Raw genomic sequence first — 17,608 nt, 5'->3', positions numbered from 1 at the left:
CTAATAAACTCATATAGAGAATGGCTGATAAATATAGAGAGAGTTGTATCTTGCTGATTTAAATACATTTGATGTGATGTTCCTGCCATCACAGCATCAGATGATCTTGGTCTATCTGCAACTATGTAGAAAATAAAATTATAATTCCCTTTGAACAGCTAGAGGAGACTGGTTCTACCAAAGCCCTCTTTCTTATACATCAGCAGATAGTATTTCATGGCTTTTTAGCTCAGAACTGAGCTGTTATAGACCCAGGTCACCGTGCTTAAAAGTATATTTACTTGCATGAGTGAGCAGTGAATGAAAACCATTAATGTCCCAGCATGCCCCACTCCCCAATTCTCATTTTTGTTGGAGCCAGAGTTTCTTCTTCGTGTGTTTCTGCTTCATTTAAACCTGTCAATACCCCAATTAATGTTTGCTTCTCTTCCCCAGGGAGGGACATTTACACATGTCACTTCACAGCCTCCCAAATATAATAGACTTACAGAAGCTGCTGGGTCATAAAATAAAGCCTGATTAAAGCTTGGGCTTTCCAGTGACTTTCTGCTTTTTTTTTTGTTTGTTTTGTTTTTCCATTTAAACTTATAAACTGTTCTGGTGATTTTAATGAAAGGAGACAAATAGAATATTTAAAGCATAAAAACTTGTTAAAAAAAAAGCAAAACAAACAAAAAACCTCACTCTCCCGTGGGATTCCACAGTCTCTGTTTTTAGCTGATTTGCATTCAGTAAGTCACCAAAAATTAGAGTGCTGTGCTTTACAATTATGATAGCTGTAACCCTCTCATTTCACATTAAAACTTGATGCCATCTTGATGGCAGAGTGAATTCAATTTAAGATCAAAGCATTGGAGAAGTTATCTAAAATTATGTATTGCTAGTTTTAACTATTTAACATCCCTGCTCTTTCCAGCCTGGCTTTTATAACAGGCTGATGAAAGATCCTAATTGATTTGGAATAGAAAGTGGCCCAAGGAATTTGTAATTAATGGAGATGTGTTTCTGGTGCTGATTTTTAGGCATCCACACTTCCCAACAATGTCAACGGTGCTAAAACTAATACTGTCCATAAATTTCTTCTGAGGGAAGATGATCTTTGTCTAAGTCTTTAGAATCAAAATTACATACATGGTAATATATTGGTTTTTTGCTCACTAATTTTTGTTTTGACAATTAGCCAAGCTTGGATGAGACTGAGTACTCAGGGCCTGATGTGAGTTCCCACAGTTTGTAACTAATTTCCACAGGCTTTTACTACAGGTGACTTCAGGGGACAAAGCTTTCAGCTTTTCATCCCCCATTCCCTTCCCCTTGCTTACTGGGAAGTGCAGCTGGACAAAATGGGAACAGAAGAATGGAAAAGCAAGAGAAAGTCACATTCATTTCAGAACCATGTCAAAGTCAAAGGAAGGAGTGAGAAATAGCAGCAGCTTCTGGTCTCCTGTGTATCATCAGTTTGCACTGTACAAACACAGAACTAATGCAAGGAAAGACCTCAGGAATAGGAAAGAATTGCCTTTGTGATTTGAGGGAAAAGCCCTTTTTTTATTTTATTAATGTGTCTTTTGGTTCAAATTCATAGTTGTCATGCAAAATAAATCAACTTCTCTTCCTCTAATGTGACCTGAAACCACTTGTGAGTGAATAAGATATGAACCCTAAATGTTCACAGCCTTTGCCCTGACACATTCAATCAGATCAGGAGCTGCTGAGGACTCAGGATATCATTGCCATTTTATTCAAGCTCAGCATCAAACCAGGCCTGCTCAAGCTTGGCAACACATCTTGGAATAGTATTTATAATCATAGTTAACTTCCTTTCTACCAGGGGAATAGTTGGCTGAAATGCTATTTTAAGATGTACAGAATCCATATTCATTCACACTCAGTATTTATTTATTTTTAGATTTTTTTTTTCCCCAAAGATTACTTTGTATGGGTGTCCTAGTAATTCAGTTTTTACAAACCACTGAGTGTCTTGGTTTGAGATGGGATTTGTAATGCAAACTTATGAAGCTGGGACAGGACCTGCCATGCCTGTGCTTAATTTCCCTTTTTATACACAGCAGTGCTGGTTTTTATACTTTTCTGGCAGAAAATTATTTTGCTAATAGAACTGCTAATGAATCTCTTTCCTTTTGTCCAGCAATTCATTTGTATAAAAAAGCTACTGGTCTTCCTTTAGGGCAGGTTAGGGGTAGAAGGTAATTTGCTTTGTTCAGTTTTATTTTAAAAATATTTTCAGGAATATATTTATTAACAAATTTTTGGAGTGTATCTCCTATACCCTACAGACTCCTTAAACTAAAGCTGAGTAAATAATTCAATCTGTCATGTGAATTCATCAAATCTTTAATTCTCTCCTCGAATTTCTCAGGTTTACATGTTTGAAATTACTTTTTTCTAATCTGAAACATCAATGGCTATTAATTTCAAAACACTGGCTTTTTAAATTTGAAATTCATGTACTGGCACAATTCACCCAGAATGGTTTCTAAGAGTTGCATTGCTTGGGCAGCAAATTCTTTACTGATTCCAAGCAATATAATAAAATATTATATTTTAAAATCACCTTTATGAAATGATTGAATAATTCAAATCAAGTTTGGTTTTTTTTAATATTTATCCTAAGAAAACCTGTCTCTGAGGAGGTTTTCACAATTAACAAACACAAGCAGGTTCCAAATGTGAGGTTAATTTTCAAAATTAGTGAATATTGGTAGAAAGAAGTTGTCATTAATTATATGCCCATTATTATTATATATTATAATCTGTATAGATAAAAATGGGATGCTTTTTTTGTGTTTACATATTTCTTTGACCCTCTGAGACATGGAATTTGTTTTCTAATCTTGGACATCTCCTGAAGATGAGGATTAAGACCATGATTTCCACCTGCTGAACAGTTTTGACTTTTACCAAACAACTATGAGTTTAAATTGAAGTGTTTGGGAAATCCCACTGATTTTAAATTCTCTTTTCTTCACTATTTGAATTTCAGAGAGTAGTTATTTAAATAAACCCAAAGGTCTCTTATCAGAAAGGAAATACTGAAGTTATGAATTTTAGGAAAGCACTTGCTGACTCCTTAAAGTCTACTAAATGTGAAAATAAATTAACAAATATATGTATCAACAAATGCAAGTGTGACAGCTAGGCCCCCTTAAATATAAGTAATATATTTTCATGGGCTTTCTCTGCCTGAGCAAAAGTGGATGGAGGAAGAGGGAATTTTTGAGGTAGGGAATCCCATTTGTCATGGAGACTGTTCTCACTGTGGCTGACCAGAATGAAAGGACAGCTGAATTTGGCTTAAATGTTAAACTCAAATTTTAATTCATTTTTGCAGTATTTTTTTCAGTGTTTGCAAGATGAGTCTCTCATGGTTACAGATATTTCCCCAAGCTGGCCAGTCTGAGCATGATCCAGCGATGGAGCCAAAATATGAGAACACTCTGCCAGGACAGAGGTCTTCAGACCAGGAGAATCCCAGGATCTCAGAATGCTTTTGGCTTAGAAAGGGCCATAATTCTTAAAAATACTGAGTACTCTAATCAGTCTTACAATCATTTTTGAATGGTACATGGATATTTAATGTTTAATTACAAACTGAAAGGCAGGGAGAATTTTAATTTGCTTTTTCCAATGTGGCTATTCCCATCTATGAGCTGAAAGAGAGAAAAAATATCTCCCTCCATCCCAGCTCTCTACATTATTTTAAAATTGATGTGAATTTTTGTTTTGTATTGATTCATAAAGATTTATTCTAAAAGGCTTCAGAAGTTTCTGATACCTTTCACAAGCTTTACTCAATTTCCTACGGTCTTGTTATTCTGGATAATGGTCTTTATCAAGGTAATTAAATATTTTCCTTTTTATTTGTACTCAGTTCCTAATGAAACATTCACCAGTAGCAGAGAAAAATAAGTCAGATTAGGTAATTTTTACTGAATCTTAGGAAAGATCACTGAATCTAGATTCAGTTTCCTTCAAGAGTAGGACAAAAAGTTCTTTTGTCTGAGCAACTTTTGCAATCCTTAAATATAATCCTGACTACAGAATTTTGCACTTTGATTTTAATGATAGAGTTAACACTATAAAGCAATCATTATCTTAACAAGCAATATAATTGCTAATTAATACAATTGTATAATCTAATATTTTGATATGCATTAGTACAGCAATGATATTTAGTGCTATAATAAAAATGGTTATTATTACTATTACTGTTATTATTATTGTTGTTATTATTATATATAACATATATTACAATATATATAATAATATATAATAGATGTTATAATATAATAATAGTAATAATAGTAATAATAGTAATAGTAATAGTAATAGTAATAATAATAATAATAATAATAATAATAATAATTTATTTTTTTCTGGCTGGGTTGCCATGAAGAAAGGGGAAAACAATGAGTTGACATATAAAAAGCAGCAAATAAATCAGCTTTCCAAAAGAAAGCCCAACTCTAAACGGGCAAAACTCCTGAATTAATGCTGCTGGCAGATACATGCATACCTTGAAAATGGAAATTGCTATGATTTATAAATTGTAGCTCCTGCTTTGTCCAGTTTTGACCAATAGATCTCTAACTGTGCCCAACACCACACAGCTTCAGACAAAGGCATGGAGAACCCTAAAGAAAACAGAACTGGATTAATTTGTCCCGTGGTGAAAATACTCCAAAATTGTGGAATATGGCAATATCCATTCCTTGAACCTGCACAGCAACATGCCCTTCCCTTCCAAAATTCTCTGATCTAAATGTATATATATAAAAATATAATTATGTTTCTGTATATAATGCACATTTGAAGGGATATAAGGCACAGACACACTTAATATGGCATCTGAATCATCTAAATGCATTTCTAAATGCTTTCGCTTATTTTTAAGATTTCCTAAGAGAATATCTCATGCATATGTAGTGCAGATTTAGCTTGCTTATTTACAGTTTTCTAGATTATTTTGTCAGTAAAGAACCAGCATATTTATCTCAGTTATTTGCATCAGTAATTTGATTAAAGATAGTTAGAGGATGAAGAAATGCATTGCCTAAAATATCCTTGGGAATGTGGCTTTGTTACCAGAAATCTTTTGACATAGAGGAAGATAAAAAGAAGAGCTTATGGTCTAGGATCATTGGAGATAAATTGTGAAGAGTAAAAAATCAGCTTTGGAGGAAGGGGAAATATTTAGCTGTGAGGCATTGCTATGGCAATAAGGAATCCGTGTGGAAGATTATGTGAGGAGAAGGGAAGGATAAGCAGGGATAAAGCAGTATCTGAGGAATAAAGTCATCTTTCTTTACATGTTTTTATGCTGCTCTTATTAAGAAAGTTTGTTGTGGGAAAAAAATGAGCTTTGCAAGGTGGCATCTGGTTTTTAAAAGCAAGGCAGGGAGTCATGGGATTTGGTTTGGCACTGTCACCCAGAGCAGGACCTGAAAGGGAGGCAGGAGTGTCTGGGACAGGTTCCTGGATATCTGTGGGATTTCAATCCAAGTCCAGATGTCCCATTTTCTGTGTGCTCCCACTGGAGAAGCAGGGCAAAGCAAGGCTCACCTGCAGAAGTGCTCTGGTACCTCGTGGGGAGGCACAAACCCCTCACCCCTCATCTCCTGTGTGGGCTCAGAACATTCTCACCATCACCAGGGAAACTCCAAGGAGGAGATCTCGATGGGAAGGAGGACTGCAGCTGTAGGGGGAAACCCTTTAGGGGGCTTGGGAGGTTGGCTGAGTTAACCAGGGACAGGAAATGAGGCTGGACAAGAAAAATATAAAGGATTAGGGGACATGTGAAAACCTGAGGAGGTTGAAGCAAGAAGAAAGAGGGACAGGTGAAGGGGTCTAGAGCCTGTTGTGCTGAGGGGAGAGAGATGTGCAGAGGAAGGGACATATGGGAGGCTGGGGGCATCGTGGAAGGAAGAAAGGAGGTGGAACAAGCTAATGATGGTAATGTGGACTCCTCAATAGCCTGGCACTCTTGTGAATTTGGTGTCCTATTTAACAAAATGCCTAAAAGGACGTATGTATTTCAGGAACAAAATTTAGGAAAAATTTTCTTCACTGAAAGGGTTTTTAGGCCTTGGCAGGGGCTGCCCAGGGAGCTTTGCAGTGCCCATCCCTGGAGGTGTCACCTGGACGTGGCACTCAGGGCTCTGGGCTGGGGACAAGGTGGGGACAGGTTACAGATCGGACTCCATGGGCTGGGAGGGCTTTTCCAATCTAAATCATTCTGTGATCTTGCACAGCACTGGTTGTTCTGGGTTTGGAGGAACAAGCAGATGGCCACAAAAAAAACAACTTTCTGAAAGTAACCTTGTGGGTATGTAGGCACACACCAGATGAAACTGAGACTATTTCCATTCTTTGGAATATGGAGTCAGACTCATCCTCATTTTCTATTTTGATTATTCAATATTTCTTCTCTTCAAATTCTCCTCTTGGACAACACTGATGAGTACCTAATAGCCAAACAGTTAAATAAGATGTACTTCATTACTAGTGCAAGTGGAGCCTCCTGCCTCTCACAAGACCTTTCTCAGATTCCTCCTGGAATTAGATCCCGTTGGTAACTCAAACCCACGGCTCCACAGGCCCTTTTAATCCCCAGGTCGGTTTGGTTTGGTTCAGGAAGCCTTTGAACAGAAAAGGCTGCATCCTGACATATTGTCATATCCAAGCATTAGCAGCTCTGGCATGTGAAAAGGTCATGCCACCAAGCATTAACATTACAGGCTGGCAATTAAAGTAATTCATTTAAATAAGGGTTTTTATTCTGCTGTGCGGCAACAAACACAACCCATGCAAGGGCAAAGACTGGAAGGCCTCAAATCAGATCCTCTGCCAGTGTCATCTGATTAAAACAGGGACCCAGAGAAGCTCAGATGGAAGGAGTGAGTTGTTCTGATAGGAAGAGGCAACCATTCATGCACAAAAACAAGGGAGGGCAGGAGCTTTGGGAGGGGGTTCATTTCTGATGCCTCATGTACTTTAGAAGTGTAGACAGATTCATTCAGAAAGAAAAGCTCTGTGTGCTGTCCAGGGCTTTCCAGCTTCTCCTGGGCCTGAACTGAGAGACTCGTGGGCTTTGATGCTTTCCAGAGACAGAAATCCAGATGCTGTTCAGTGGTGGACAAACCATGTGGGGATGACACCCAGCAAAGGACACCAAAGAGATCATCCCATTTCAAAGATGCCATGTTTGGGGTTTGCAAACATTCCAAGCATTTTTTATTTATTTATTTTTCCTGTTGGCAGGAAATTTTAATTCCAAAACATGAAAATACTTAAGGTTTAAGACAATTCTTTCTAAGAAGATTTTTCAACATTAAAATTTAAGTCATTTTTAAAAGAATGGTTAATGAAGTTGACAGGTATGTCCAAACTGTTCTGCAAATACCTTCTGAGTACAATAAAAACTCAAATCTAGCTAGGTTTATTGTCAGTTTAATTATACTTTCAGTTCAGCACAGTTCAGCTACGCACTCAACACATCCATGTAAGCTCCTTGGTGCAGAGCCTTTCTTTTAATTTTGTGCAGCTCCTGGTTTAATTGAGCCCTCATTTTGATAGATCATTACTGTCACACACACTGGTAAAACATGTAGCAGTCAGCAAGTACAACAGCAGCCCATCAGAAAGATGCAGACATTTTTATCAGTTCTTTATTGTCCACATATCTGAACGCTTATTAGTTCAGTCCCTTTATGTGCTGTGAATATTGAATATTGAATTATGTTGCAAGTTGTCCTGCAAAAAAAATGAAGACAAGCCTCCTTTGGATTCTCACCTTCTACTGTCCACTTCCAACTCCTTTCTGCTATGTTCCCTCTGTGGCCCATCAGTTCTCTTAACACAGGAATTAAAATAAAATACTTTTTCACGTTTTTCTCAATCTGGTTAAAAATGGACAAGCTGAGTGAGACACAGATTGAAGAGCCAACCTTGTACCATCAGACCCTTCAGCTGCCTGAGGAACAACCTTTTTTTGTTTTGTTTTGTCTGTTTCTAGTTCCAGCTATGATAACCTCCTACCCAAACACCACCCTGGCTACTCAAGGCCAAAAGAAGGAGATGAGCTGCACAGCCCATGGAGAGAAACCCATCATAGTCCGCTGGGAGAAGGAAGACCGGATCATTAACCCCGAAATGTCCCGTTACCTGGTTTCCACCAAGGAGGTTGGGGATGAAGTGATTTCTACCCTGCAGGTAAGAAAACAAATTGGCCCCCAAATCATCCAGATATGTCAAGGTGTGCCTGGTTTGGTTTTGATTCAGGTGCAGGGCCCGCCTGACAGCACTGGAGCCCCAGCACTCGCTCTGTGCAGGGTGTGGAGAGCTGGCAGCAGGAGGAGAGGAGGGAGAAGAAACTTCTGCAATCCATCCCTAATGAAAAATTCCCTCTTCCCACACTCCAGAGGCAGCTAGAGGAGGGAGCCAGGCTCAACCCTCCATCCCTGTCTCAGGAGCAGTGTGGCTCACCCCTTAGCCTGTCCTTCCCCAGATCAGTTTGACTGAACTGCTAATAAACTCTGGCAAAGATATGACCCCAAGTTCTGATGTGTCTCACACTTACCAAAATCACTAAACTGCTTTGAGAAAAAATTCTGCCTTTTTCGAGTTTTCCTCTCCCTCCCTTTCACTTGGTGAGGCTTGTGAGACCACTTTACAAAGTCAGGAGTGAAAATGCTGTTTTACGTGTGTTTTTATGAAATCTAAAAGATTTTTTCTTCTTTTTTCTCACTCCAAAATCTTCATTATCCATTTTCAGTCACATTTGAAAAGTATATTTTTCAGGCCCAAGGAACTAATTCTCTAGATGTCTGGTTCTTGTCTAAATTTTAGTGTAGCTCTTATGAAAGATTTCGTTCTTTACCAGCCAAAAATGGTGTTGGACAATATCCAGTAAAATTCTGGTTTGCTCTCTGTGAGGGACTTTTTTCATTGATTTCTACAAGGAAGAATAAATTCTATGTGTGACTTTGTTCCTATTAGTATTTTTGTGATACAAATAATATTTAGTTATAGGATTGACCCCTAGGCCTGTCTGCCATCATTCTTCTTGTTGATTTTAAGAAGATAACCCTTGGATACACAACAATACTTCTATTTGGAAGGCTGGAGTCCTGCTTGGAGAGTTTTCTGAAGCAGCTGTGTCCATCAATGGTGTTCTACATCCATGTGTTAGATATAAAACCTTTCATTTCTGAGAGATAAAACACCCCAAAAACCAGAAAATTCCAGATTAAGGCTGTCTCTGAAGCTTTGAGCTCAGTGATTTTGCATGATGATGTGATCCTTAGTTGTGTACTCAAGCTTTCATTTTTTTCTGCAGGACCCCTTGTATCAGTGAGACAGGACTTGGATTTTTGCTGGGGCTGAATTAGGGTTGAGTAATGAATGGCACTGTGTGATGCAAAGCTGATTTTTGAGACCAGATTTTTCACAGGCGGCCAATAATTGTTTGTTCTTTGTTTTCTGGACACTGGCCTTGAACCCTTGGGGTCTGATTTGCAGAAGTACTGAACCCTTGGGGTCTGATTTGCAGAAGTACTGAGCCCTCCTGGCTGCAGCTGAGCTCAGTGGAAGCTGTTATGAACACATGAAAGGCTACTTGTTGCTCAGGACTCTGAGGGAAGGGGAGGAAGGCCCCACATGTCTCAAACTGGGCTCTGGAAATTTTTGTTTCCCTGTCTCCAAGCTCAGCCACATGTGCAGGTGAGCACAGCTTGACAAGTTGCCACATCTCGGATGATAACTCTCCCATTTCCTTCCAGCAAGTGGGAAATTAATCCATTTATCTTAACCAGTGGTGACTGGGAGCTGTGCTCACATCACCTGGTTTTTGCTGAGGAATAAAGAGCACGTGGAGTTTCCATGGCTCAGCTAATATGTGGCAACTTGTCAAGCAGCCACAAACGTTATCATGCATCTGCTGCCTTAATTCCCTACATGAGATGGTGGCAATGCTCTCCATGGTGTTAGGGCTGATGTAAATAAATTCACTTGTGTTTCTGCAATGGGTGAATTCACAGCAAAGTGCTGTGAGAAAATGAATGTCTGTTTTCAGGGCACAGTTTGAACAGTGTGCTGTAAATAATTTGTGGAGCAGCACACTGAACAATGAGAAGGAAATAGTGTTTCAAATATCTGCTCGTTTAAAAAAAATTATTTCTTTCTTGTACCTTGAATGAAGCAGTGGTCCTGCAGAAAAATATCATTATGATCATGGTTGTAAATATTATATATAAATTTCCTTGCTGTTAAACAACAAATTGAAAAGAAAGACCACACAGAACTTTATTATGAGGTACCATGCTGAACACTACAGGGTTCACACCAGTGTTTGAACCTTTGTTTCCTCCACACAGACTTCAGCCACTTGAATTATTTTCAGAAATAGCCAGAAAAATTTGGAGGCAGCAGGAGGCAGCATTTTGTATGGCAAATTTCAGCCAACAGTTAAATACTTGGCAAACTTGTGAGGAACTGAAAACAAGGCTCCTAAGGAGAAGCTGCAGGAATAGGTGGAACTCCAGCTCCTGACTACACATGTCGAGCTGGTAGCCTGTGCCCTCAGCCCAGGTGCTGCTGGCTTTGATAATCTCAGCATTTTGGAAGTTTCCCTACGCAAATGTATGTGTGTAACCTGCAGTATCTATTTATTGCTGTCAAGGAGAACAGTCTGTGCGATTTTTCTTGCGCCACACAGACAAGCTGTTGGTTTATTTTCTCTGCGTGCTGTTCAATCCATCACCTCTTTTCCAACTCCTATAGATTCTGCCAACTGTGCGTGAAGATTCTGGCTTCTTTTCCTGCCACGCCATCAATTCTTACGGGGAGGATCGTGGAATAATTCAGCTCACTGTGCAAGGTAGGGAGAGGACAACACAAGGGAAAAAAACCACAAAAACACAGCCATTGTAGGACAGGAATTGTAGAAAACTGCTGGGGGGAGGAAGGCTCTGATTCCTAATTAAATGTGTTCCACATTGTCAAAGAAATGAGGAGCTGCATTAAGGTTCTCAGTCTTTCATTTTCCAGCATCACAGATTATATCAAAATAAAATATGAGCTTGAGTCCTTCTAGATTTGTACAAACTCATTAGAATTTTTTTCTTAAATACTGTAGTTGACAATTGCCAAAGATACTTAAAACTAATCTCTTCAGTAAGGACTATGGATATGGAGGATTGAGGGAGAGCAGGTTGCATTTGATTTTAAAGAACAAATGTGCTTCGAACCCAGGTCTGAACTAAAGCAAAAGTGATCTCACTTCATCTCTAGAGAAATGTTAAACCCACTGTGGAACTTCAAGCAAAATATTTCAAGTTTAATCAGTCAAAATAAATTGTGAGCAGTTTGCACAATCCAAACTCTAGGAATTTATGTTACCTGGGGCTGGGGTTCCCCTTGCACAGGGCAGAAACAACAAGTCCTGAGAGGTGACAATATTTGAGGTGCAGGGCACAGGCAGGACTCAGCCACCGGCCACTGCTCATTCCCACGTGGTGCTTGTTCCTCCTGTGCCTCTCACACAACAAATTCCTGCAGCTTGCAGATTTCTCTCTCCCTGCCCTTGATTCCAAGTAGCAGCAGATTCCAGAGATTGCCTAAGGCAGCGCTGTTGAAATATTCAGGTGGAGTTTAGGGACAGGTTCCCAGTTCCACCACTGCTCATCTAAGCTGCCATGACAATTTAAAGGGACATTAGAATGGGTGTTGATGCTGGTTACTTACAACATTAACTTTGGAGGAAGAAAGAGCTTTTAGAGTGATTTAATCAAATTATTCTGTTATTAAAATAAGACTTTCAAACATGCTTAAAGAGACAGAAATTTTCCTTTCTCTCCCTACCAAATTTAGCACTTTTGTTTAGTACTCCCATTCCTACAATCACTTCTTTAGTAAAATCACTGATAGAAGTATCAGGAAAAGATGGTGTTTGAGGTAAAACATCTTTCCTGGAGTGAAAGTCTGAGCTGGAAATGCAACCAAGAAGGTTAAAGAGGAGCCAGTATTCAAGATGACACCAGTGACTGTGAGTTGAAGAGTGCTGATACTTCCAGCAGGTGATTAACAGGATCAGGGTCCCCATGAGTGCCCAGAGAAACAGCAGGAAGGCTGAGCTGGTTGGTGTGCCCCTGTTCAGAGGATGGGGTCTGTTCTGAGCAGAGCTGTGTGTGTGTGTTTGCCCAGAACCCCCCGACCCCCCTGAGATAGAGATCCGGGAGGTGAGAGCTCGGAGCATCGCCCTCAGGTGGACCATGGGCTTCGATGGCAACAGCCCCATCACTGGCTACGACATCGAGTGCAAGAACAAGTCAGGTAAGGAGCAATCTCAGGAATTCCCCTTGCTGGTCATTCACCACCAGATTGTGTTGTAAAAGGTAACTCATAAATTGAAACTGCCTGATGGAATTTTTTATCATGGTTTGTTTAATCTTCCACAGGAAAATTTATCTTCATTTGTTGTCCTTTTAGTTTGTTTTGTGGTAAAGACATGAGATTTCGCAATTGCTGCTTTTCCCTTTTACCACTTCATGCTATATTTACTGAGGCAAAACTTTTGTGATGTTTTCATTAGATATTTTCAAGGGTGTTGAATCATCAGTAATCATTTTAGCCCTGGCTTTGTAGATGAAATCAATAATGTACAGGAGAAATTGATAATGTACCTGAAAGATGAGAAGAGGAAATTCTCCACTGAAGTCAGGAATTGCAGTTTTGGAGATGCAGATTGGGAAAGGAAGCCTTAAAGGGATATGCTCCCCTAAAAGTTTCTGGGCTCTGTTTTCTTTTTGTTTTCCTTTCTTTCCAAACACCCATCTGCTCCAGAAAAGTTTTTGAAAGTCATTCTTGCCTGACCAACTCTTTTCTTACACTACAACACCTCTTGTATTTCTCAAATACAATTGCAAATATTTAAGAAAGATATAACCCAGCACAACCCCATTTAGGATGACAGAGGTGCTTCCCTTCTATTGAAGCAGTGACAAGAAGGGATTTCAGAGCTCTAAAACATCTTTGTTAGATTTAGTTTGTTATTTTCAAGTGATAATGCAGAATGCAGGCAAAGATTAAGTGGGTGTCACCATGAACGTGCATTGAAAAATGATTTCTCTCTAATATGGAATGATAAAACAAGAGCAAGACAGCAAAAGAAGCATCATCAGGTTGGATGGAAATACCAAGACACAATATATTTATAAAGTTTAAAAACTTAAAGAAAGGAAAAGGAGTGGCAGAATTGGTATCAAAGAAAATATTTCTTTGTATCTGAAGACAAATCCTGGAGGTCATGTCCTAACAAGAGCAGATTATCTTCTTCTTACTGCAAACAACAGAAATGTCATTTTATAGAGTCTGAGGCAGAATGTTTGGAGAAACTCGGATCAGGTCTTTGAATTCTTGCTTATGAATTCTGTCATTAATTAAATCACCAAGAAGGTGAAATACCAAAGATGGTTAATGGAGAACTTGCATGGGGTAGTTGGGGGAATTTAGAACAAAAAGGAAGAATTAAGAAAGCTTCTCAGTTTCCAGATATTAAAGGGATGGAACAAGATCTAGATTATATATTCAAGGAACATCCTGCCAAGAACAAAGTGAAGCTGTAAATTGCACAGCTGTGTTTTGTGAGAATTTTCCACCTCTGTTTCCTTTCCTGAGGACTCAGGAATGAGTTCAGATCAGATACACAATTCAGGCTTCTCTATCAGGAAAACTTTTCTGTTCCGGAGAAGGTGCAGCTGACCACAAAGAAAGCATGGACTATGTTTAGCATCCCTCACATATCCCATCATAAAATCATAGAAATTAGGTTGGAAAATACCTTTGAGATCATTGAGTCCAGTGTTAGCACCTTTGAGATCATTGAGTCCAAGGTTAGCTCAGCCCTGCTGGTATCTACCCCTTAAGACACAAAAGATACATTAATTACCCCGATGGAATTAGTTACTTTATGGAAGGAGTGAGGAGTTGCCTGTCCTGTAGGGTCAAGTTGCCGTTGCAGAGCACTATGAATAGCAGGAACTTGGTGTTTCAGCACGTTTTGGTACTTAGAGACATCACCTACTTGTTCAGAAACGCACCTGTGGCACTCACACCTGGCCCTTCATGGAGAACAGCCCTGTGCAGCCTCCAGACTTTCCATCGGAGGTGTGGAAAGAGCTCTGGAGACAGGAAAGGGGGTCCTCCTTTGTGTCTCTCAGCATCCTTTTGAGGTTTTTATGTCATTAGGGCAATCTTAGGGGCAAGCTTTGAGCAGTTCAGTTTAATTGCGCTTTCTTGTGCTCTGGTGTGATCGGGGCATCCCCCGGGTCCCCGCTGCTTTCGCAGAGTTGGGTTTTCCCTAAATCTTCCCCGGGAGCCCCGGGGCCGCTGCAGTACCAGAAACGGCCACGGGGTGGCAGCGCCGGACCGAGCCTGCGACCGCTTCCCCAAATCCCTCAAAACCCAAAATCCCCAATTCCCCGTGGAAGAGCCCAAAGCTTCAGCCTTCCTTTTGGGAACGGGAGAAAGGCTGATAGTTTTCGCTAAAACGTGATTTTTAAATAGATCATTCCGTAAGCATGTAATTTGTGTAACAGTGAGAAATACCAGGACTTAACATTTTATGAGCATAATAAAGAATACAGTTAAAAATCCTTCCTTCCTTCCTTCCTTCCTTCCTTCCTTCCTTCCTTCCTTCCTTCCTTCCTTCCTTCCTTCCTTCCTTCCTTCCTTCCTTCCTTCCTTCCTTCCTTCCTTCCTTCCTTCCTTCCTTCCTTCCTTCCTTCCTTCCTTCCTTCCTTCCTTCCTTCCTTCCTTCCTTCCTTCCTTCCTTCCTTCCTTCCTTCCTTCCTTCCTTCCTTCCTTCCTTCCTTCCTTCCTTCCTTCCTTCCTTCCTTCCTTCCTTCCTTCCTTCCTTCCTTCCTTCCTTCCTTCCTTCCTTCCTTCCTTCCTTCCTTCCTTCCTTCCTTCCTTCCTTCCTTCCTTCCTTCCTTCCTTCCTTCCTTCCTTCCTTCCTTCCTTCCTTCCTTCCTTCCTTCTTGCCTTCCGCCACTTCCACCACTTCCTTCCGCCACTTCCTTCCACCACTTCCACAAGGAAATAAAGTTAATTTTTTTTCTTATTTCTTATTAACACAGATTTAAAAAAAAAAAACCAGAAACTGGAGAGAAATGGTTTTCTATCTGGACTGACTTAATTTTAAAAGGATTGCACCTGGTTTACTTTAACCCTCAAAAAAAGGGGTACAGGTATCAAAAGAAGCTCCTGTAAGTCCATGCATATCATAAGTAGACAATAGAAATCCATGTTTAGATGGAGAGGACACTGGGTTTTCATCTTATTCTTTCTTTATGGTGTCATTACTTAACCTACAAAGAACCATCAGAAATTTTAAAACATCTTTCTTTCATTTCAGTAGCCAGTAAGTAGTAATTTCAGTAGCTACAGAGTCCTGCCACTCTGAGGTCATTATTTGAAACAACCAAGTGAAAACTACAGGAATTTGACTACATTTAAAAAAAAAAAAAAAATTCTCATCATCCTCCAAGGAAATTTTATACAATCTCCATACCAAGCAGGTCTTTTTTGAAATTCCTTTCCTGAAAATATCCCACAGAGGAAGCTGTGACAAACTCAGTTACCAAAGTAAAAATCCATTTTAGTACTAACCAAAAGAACTTAAATGTCGATTCCTAAATATTCTGTGTTTAAGCAAAGCCACCTGGATAAGGAAACAAGCCCTGAAACCAGCTGAGTGCAGGTGCCACTGTGACAACTTGTGCCACTTCCTTACAAAAGAATTCACACAGTTTCTGCAAATACTTTGTATCTGGGTGAGCTTTCTATTTTTAAACTCATCTTTGTTCTCTGCTGAGCTTTCTGCAACCCTGCCCACAGTGACCCATCTGTAAAACACTCCTGAGAGCCTCCAGGGACATCCCCACAGAAAGCTGCAGAGGTTAAAGGGGGAACACTGCCTGCAGTAAGGCAGAAATGAAGGATGCCAACTCACAAAGACACCAAGATGCTTGAAACTGATAAATTCTGGTGGTTTTTTTTTGTAGTAGCAGCAGCAATTCAATGCTCGGGTGAAAAAGAAGGGCTAGTATGTTTAGATGATTTCCATCCCTTTTCCTATTACATGTCTGGATAATTTATTGTAAACACAACAAGCAGATGACCCTGGAAATGACCTGCAGGACCATCAAGTCCAACCTGTGGCTGATGCCCACCTTGTCCCCAGCCCAGAGCCCTGAGTGCCACGTCCAGGTGACACCTCCAGGGATGGGCACTGCAAAGCTCCCTGGGCAGCCCCTGCCAAGGCCTGAGCTCCCTTTCCATGGGCAAATTCCTGCTGCTGCCCACCCTGAGCCTCCCCTGGCCCAGCCTGAGGCCTGAGCTCTCCTCCTGTCCCTGTTCCCTGGCAGCAGAGCACAACCCCCCCGGCTGTCCCCTCCTGCCAGGGGGTACAGAAGGATTGCTCTTTTCCTAGGCCCTCTCCTTCTCTCTGCTTTCCAAAACCAAATAAGAACGACTGAAGGATGGCAAAGAAGTCCCACATAACTGTTTGGGATGGGATGTTCACTCATTTCTTCTATCTATAGGGACAACCAGGTGTTTCCCTTCTCCCTTGCCCAATATCCAACAGCAGAGTCCCTAGGCCAGTGTTCCTCTCTGTGGGAACAGCAGGAATGAAGTTTGAGCACTTCTGCAGCCCTGAGAGAGGGGAGGGCAGGAATTCTCCTTTCTTTCTTTTCCACACCAAAGGAGACTCCCACAATGGGAAAAGGAGTTGTTCTTGGTGGAGCTGCCCTGCAGGGCCAGAGGAGAGGCTTGGGGGACATCAGGCATGGTCCCACCTCCAGGCTGGCACTTCAAAGCAGTGCTAGGAGTGGGAAAATTTGAGAGAAAACACATTATCCGACCCACACTTGATCTGTCTCCTCTCCCTCAGCGCACTTGGAGGAGGCTCTGGATAAACGATGCACTGCAAGGCGATGAAATCAGGAGTAACTCTGATTTTACTCCTTGTGTGCTGCCGTGCAGCCTCGGAAGCGAGAGGTGCTTTTGTGCACAGACAGGTCTGAAGCGTGTGAATCCTCCGGGAGTTCCACACCAAAGCATAGCACCCAAATATTGATTTTTTTTCTCAGATGTTGCTCAGTTTTGCTACAATGTTTCCAAAACAAAGACGAGCACAGGAAACAAATTTAAAAGTTAAAAAACATAAGGACAACAAGAGACAAAACTGTCTAAGTTTTTTATAGTGCGGGTTTTCTTTAATTAATCTTTCGTGTGTAGAGATGTTGCTCCTAACAACTCCTCTATGACTTTTGAACCACACACGTTCATAATTATTTATTTATTGAATCTTTTGAACTCCAGGTACAACAGACGAGTGCCATCGAAAATAGTTTTGATCCTCAAGGAGGCTAAAACACTCCCAAAGTGCGTTTCTTTCTCCCAAAGAGACTAAACCCCGTGTGTTCGGTGCCCCATCGCACAGCCCCGGTATCTGCACAGGGGATTTGGCCCGGGGGCAGTCGTGTGGCGATGCTGCCGCTGCCGCAGCCGAGCGCAGCCCTTGGGG

General features: G+C 40.7%; 1 protein-coding gene across 1 annotated transcript in view; it reads left to right on the top strand.

Moving 5' to 3' along the window:
• DSCAM (DS cell adhesion molecule) overlaps positions 1–17,608 on the top strand; it is a 437,468-nt gene that overhangs the window by 316,302 nt on the left and 103,558 nt on the right. The window contains exons 12-14 of the mRNA XM_023926681.2: positions 8,036–8,232; positions 10,801–10,897; positions 12,223–12,351. Coding sequence (XP_023782449.2) covers positions 8,036–8,232; positions 10,801–10,897; positions 12,223–12,351 — 423 coding nt within the window. The remainder of the gene's footprint in view (positions 1–8,035; positions 8,233–10,800; positions 10,898–12,222; positions 12,352–17,608) is intronic.

The sequence above is a fragment of the Cyanistes caeruleus genome, chromosome 3 (assembly GCF_971803275.1).
Source record: "Cyanistes caeruleus chromosome 3, bCyaCae1.hap1.1, whole genome shotgun sequence".
In the NCBI taxonomy this organism is placed as follows: domain Eukaryota; kingdom Metazoa; phylum Chordata; class Aves; order Passeriformes; family Paridae; genus Cyanistes; species Cyanistes caeruleus.
Note: the sequence above shows the minus strand (reverse complement) of the source record. Positions and strands in the feature narration are given on the sequence as shown.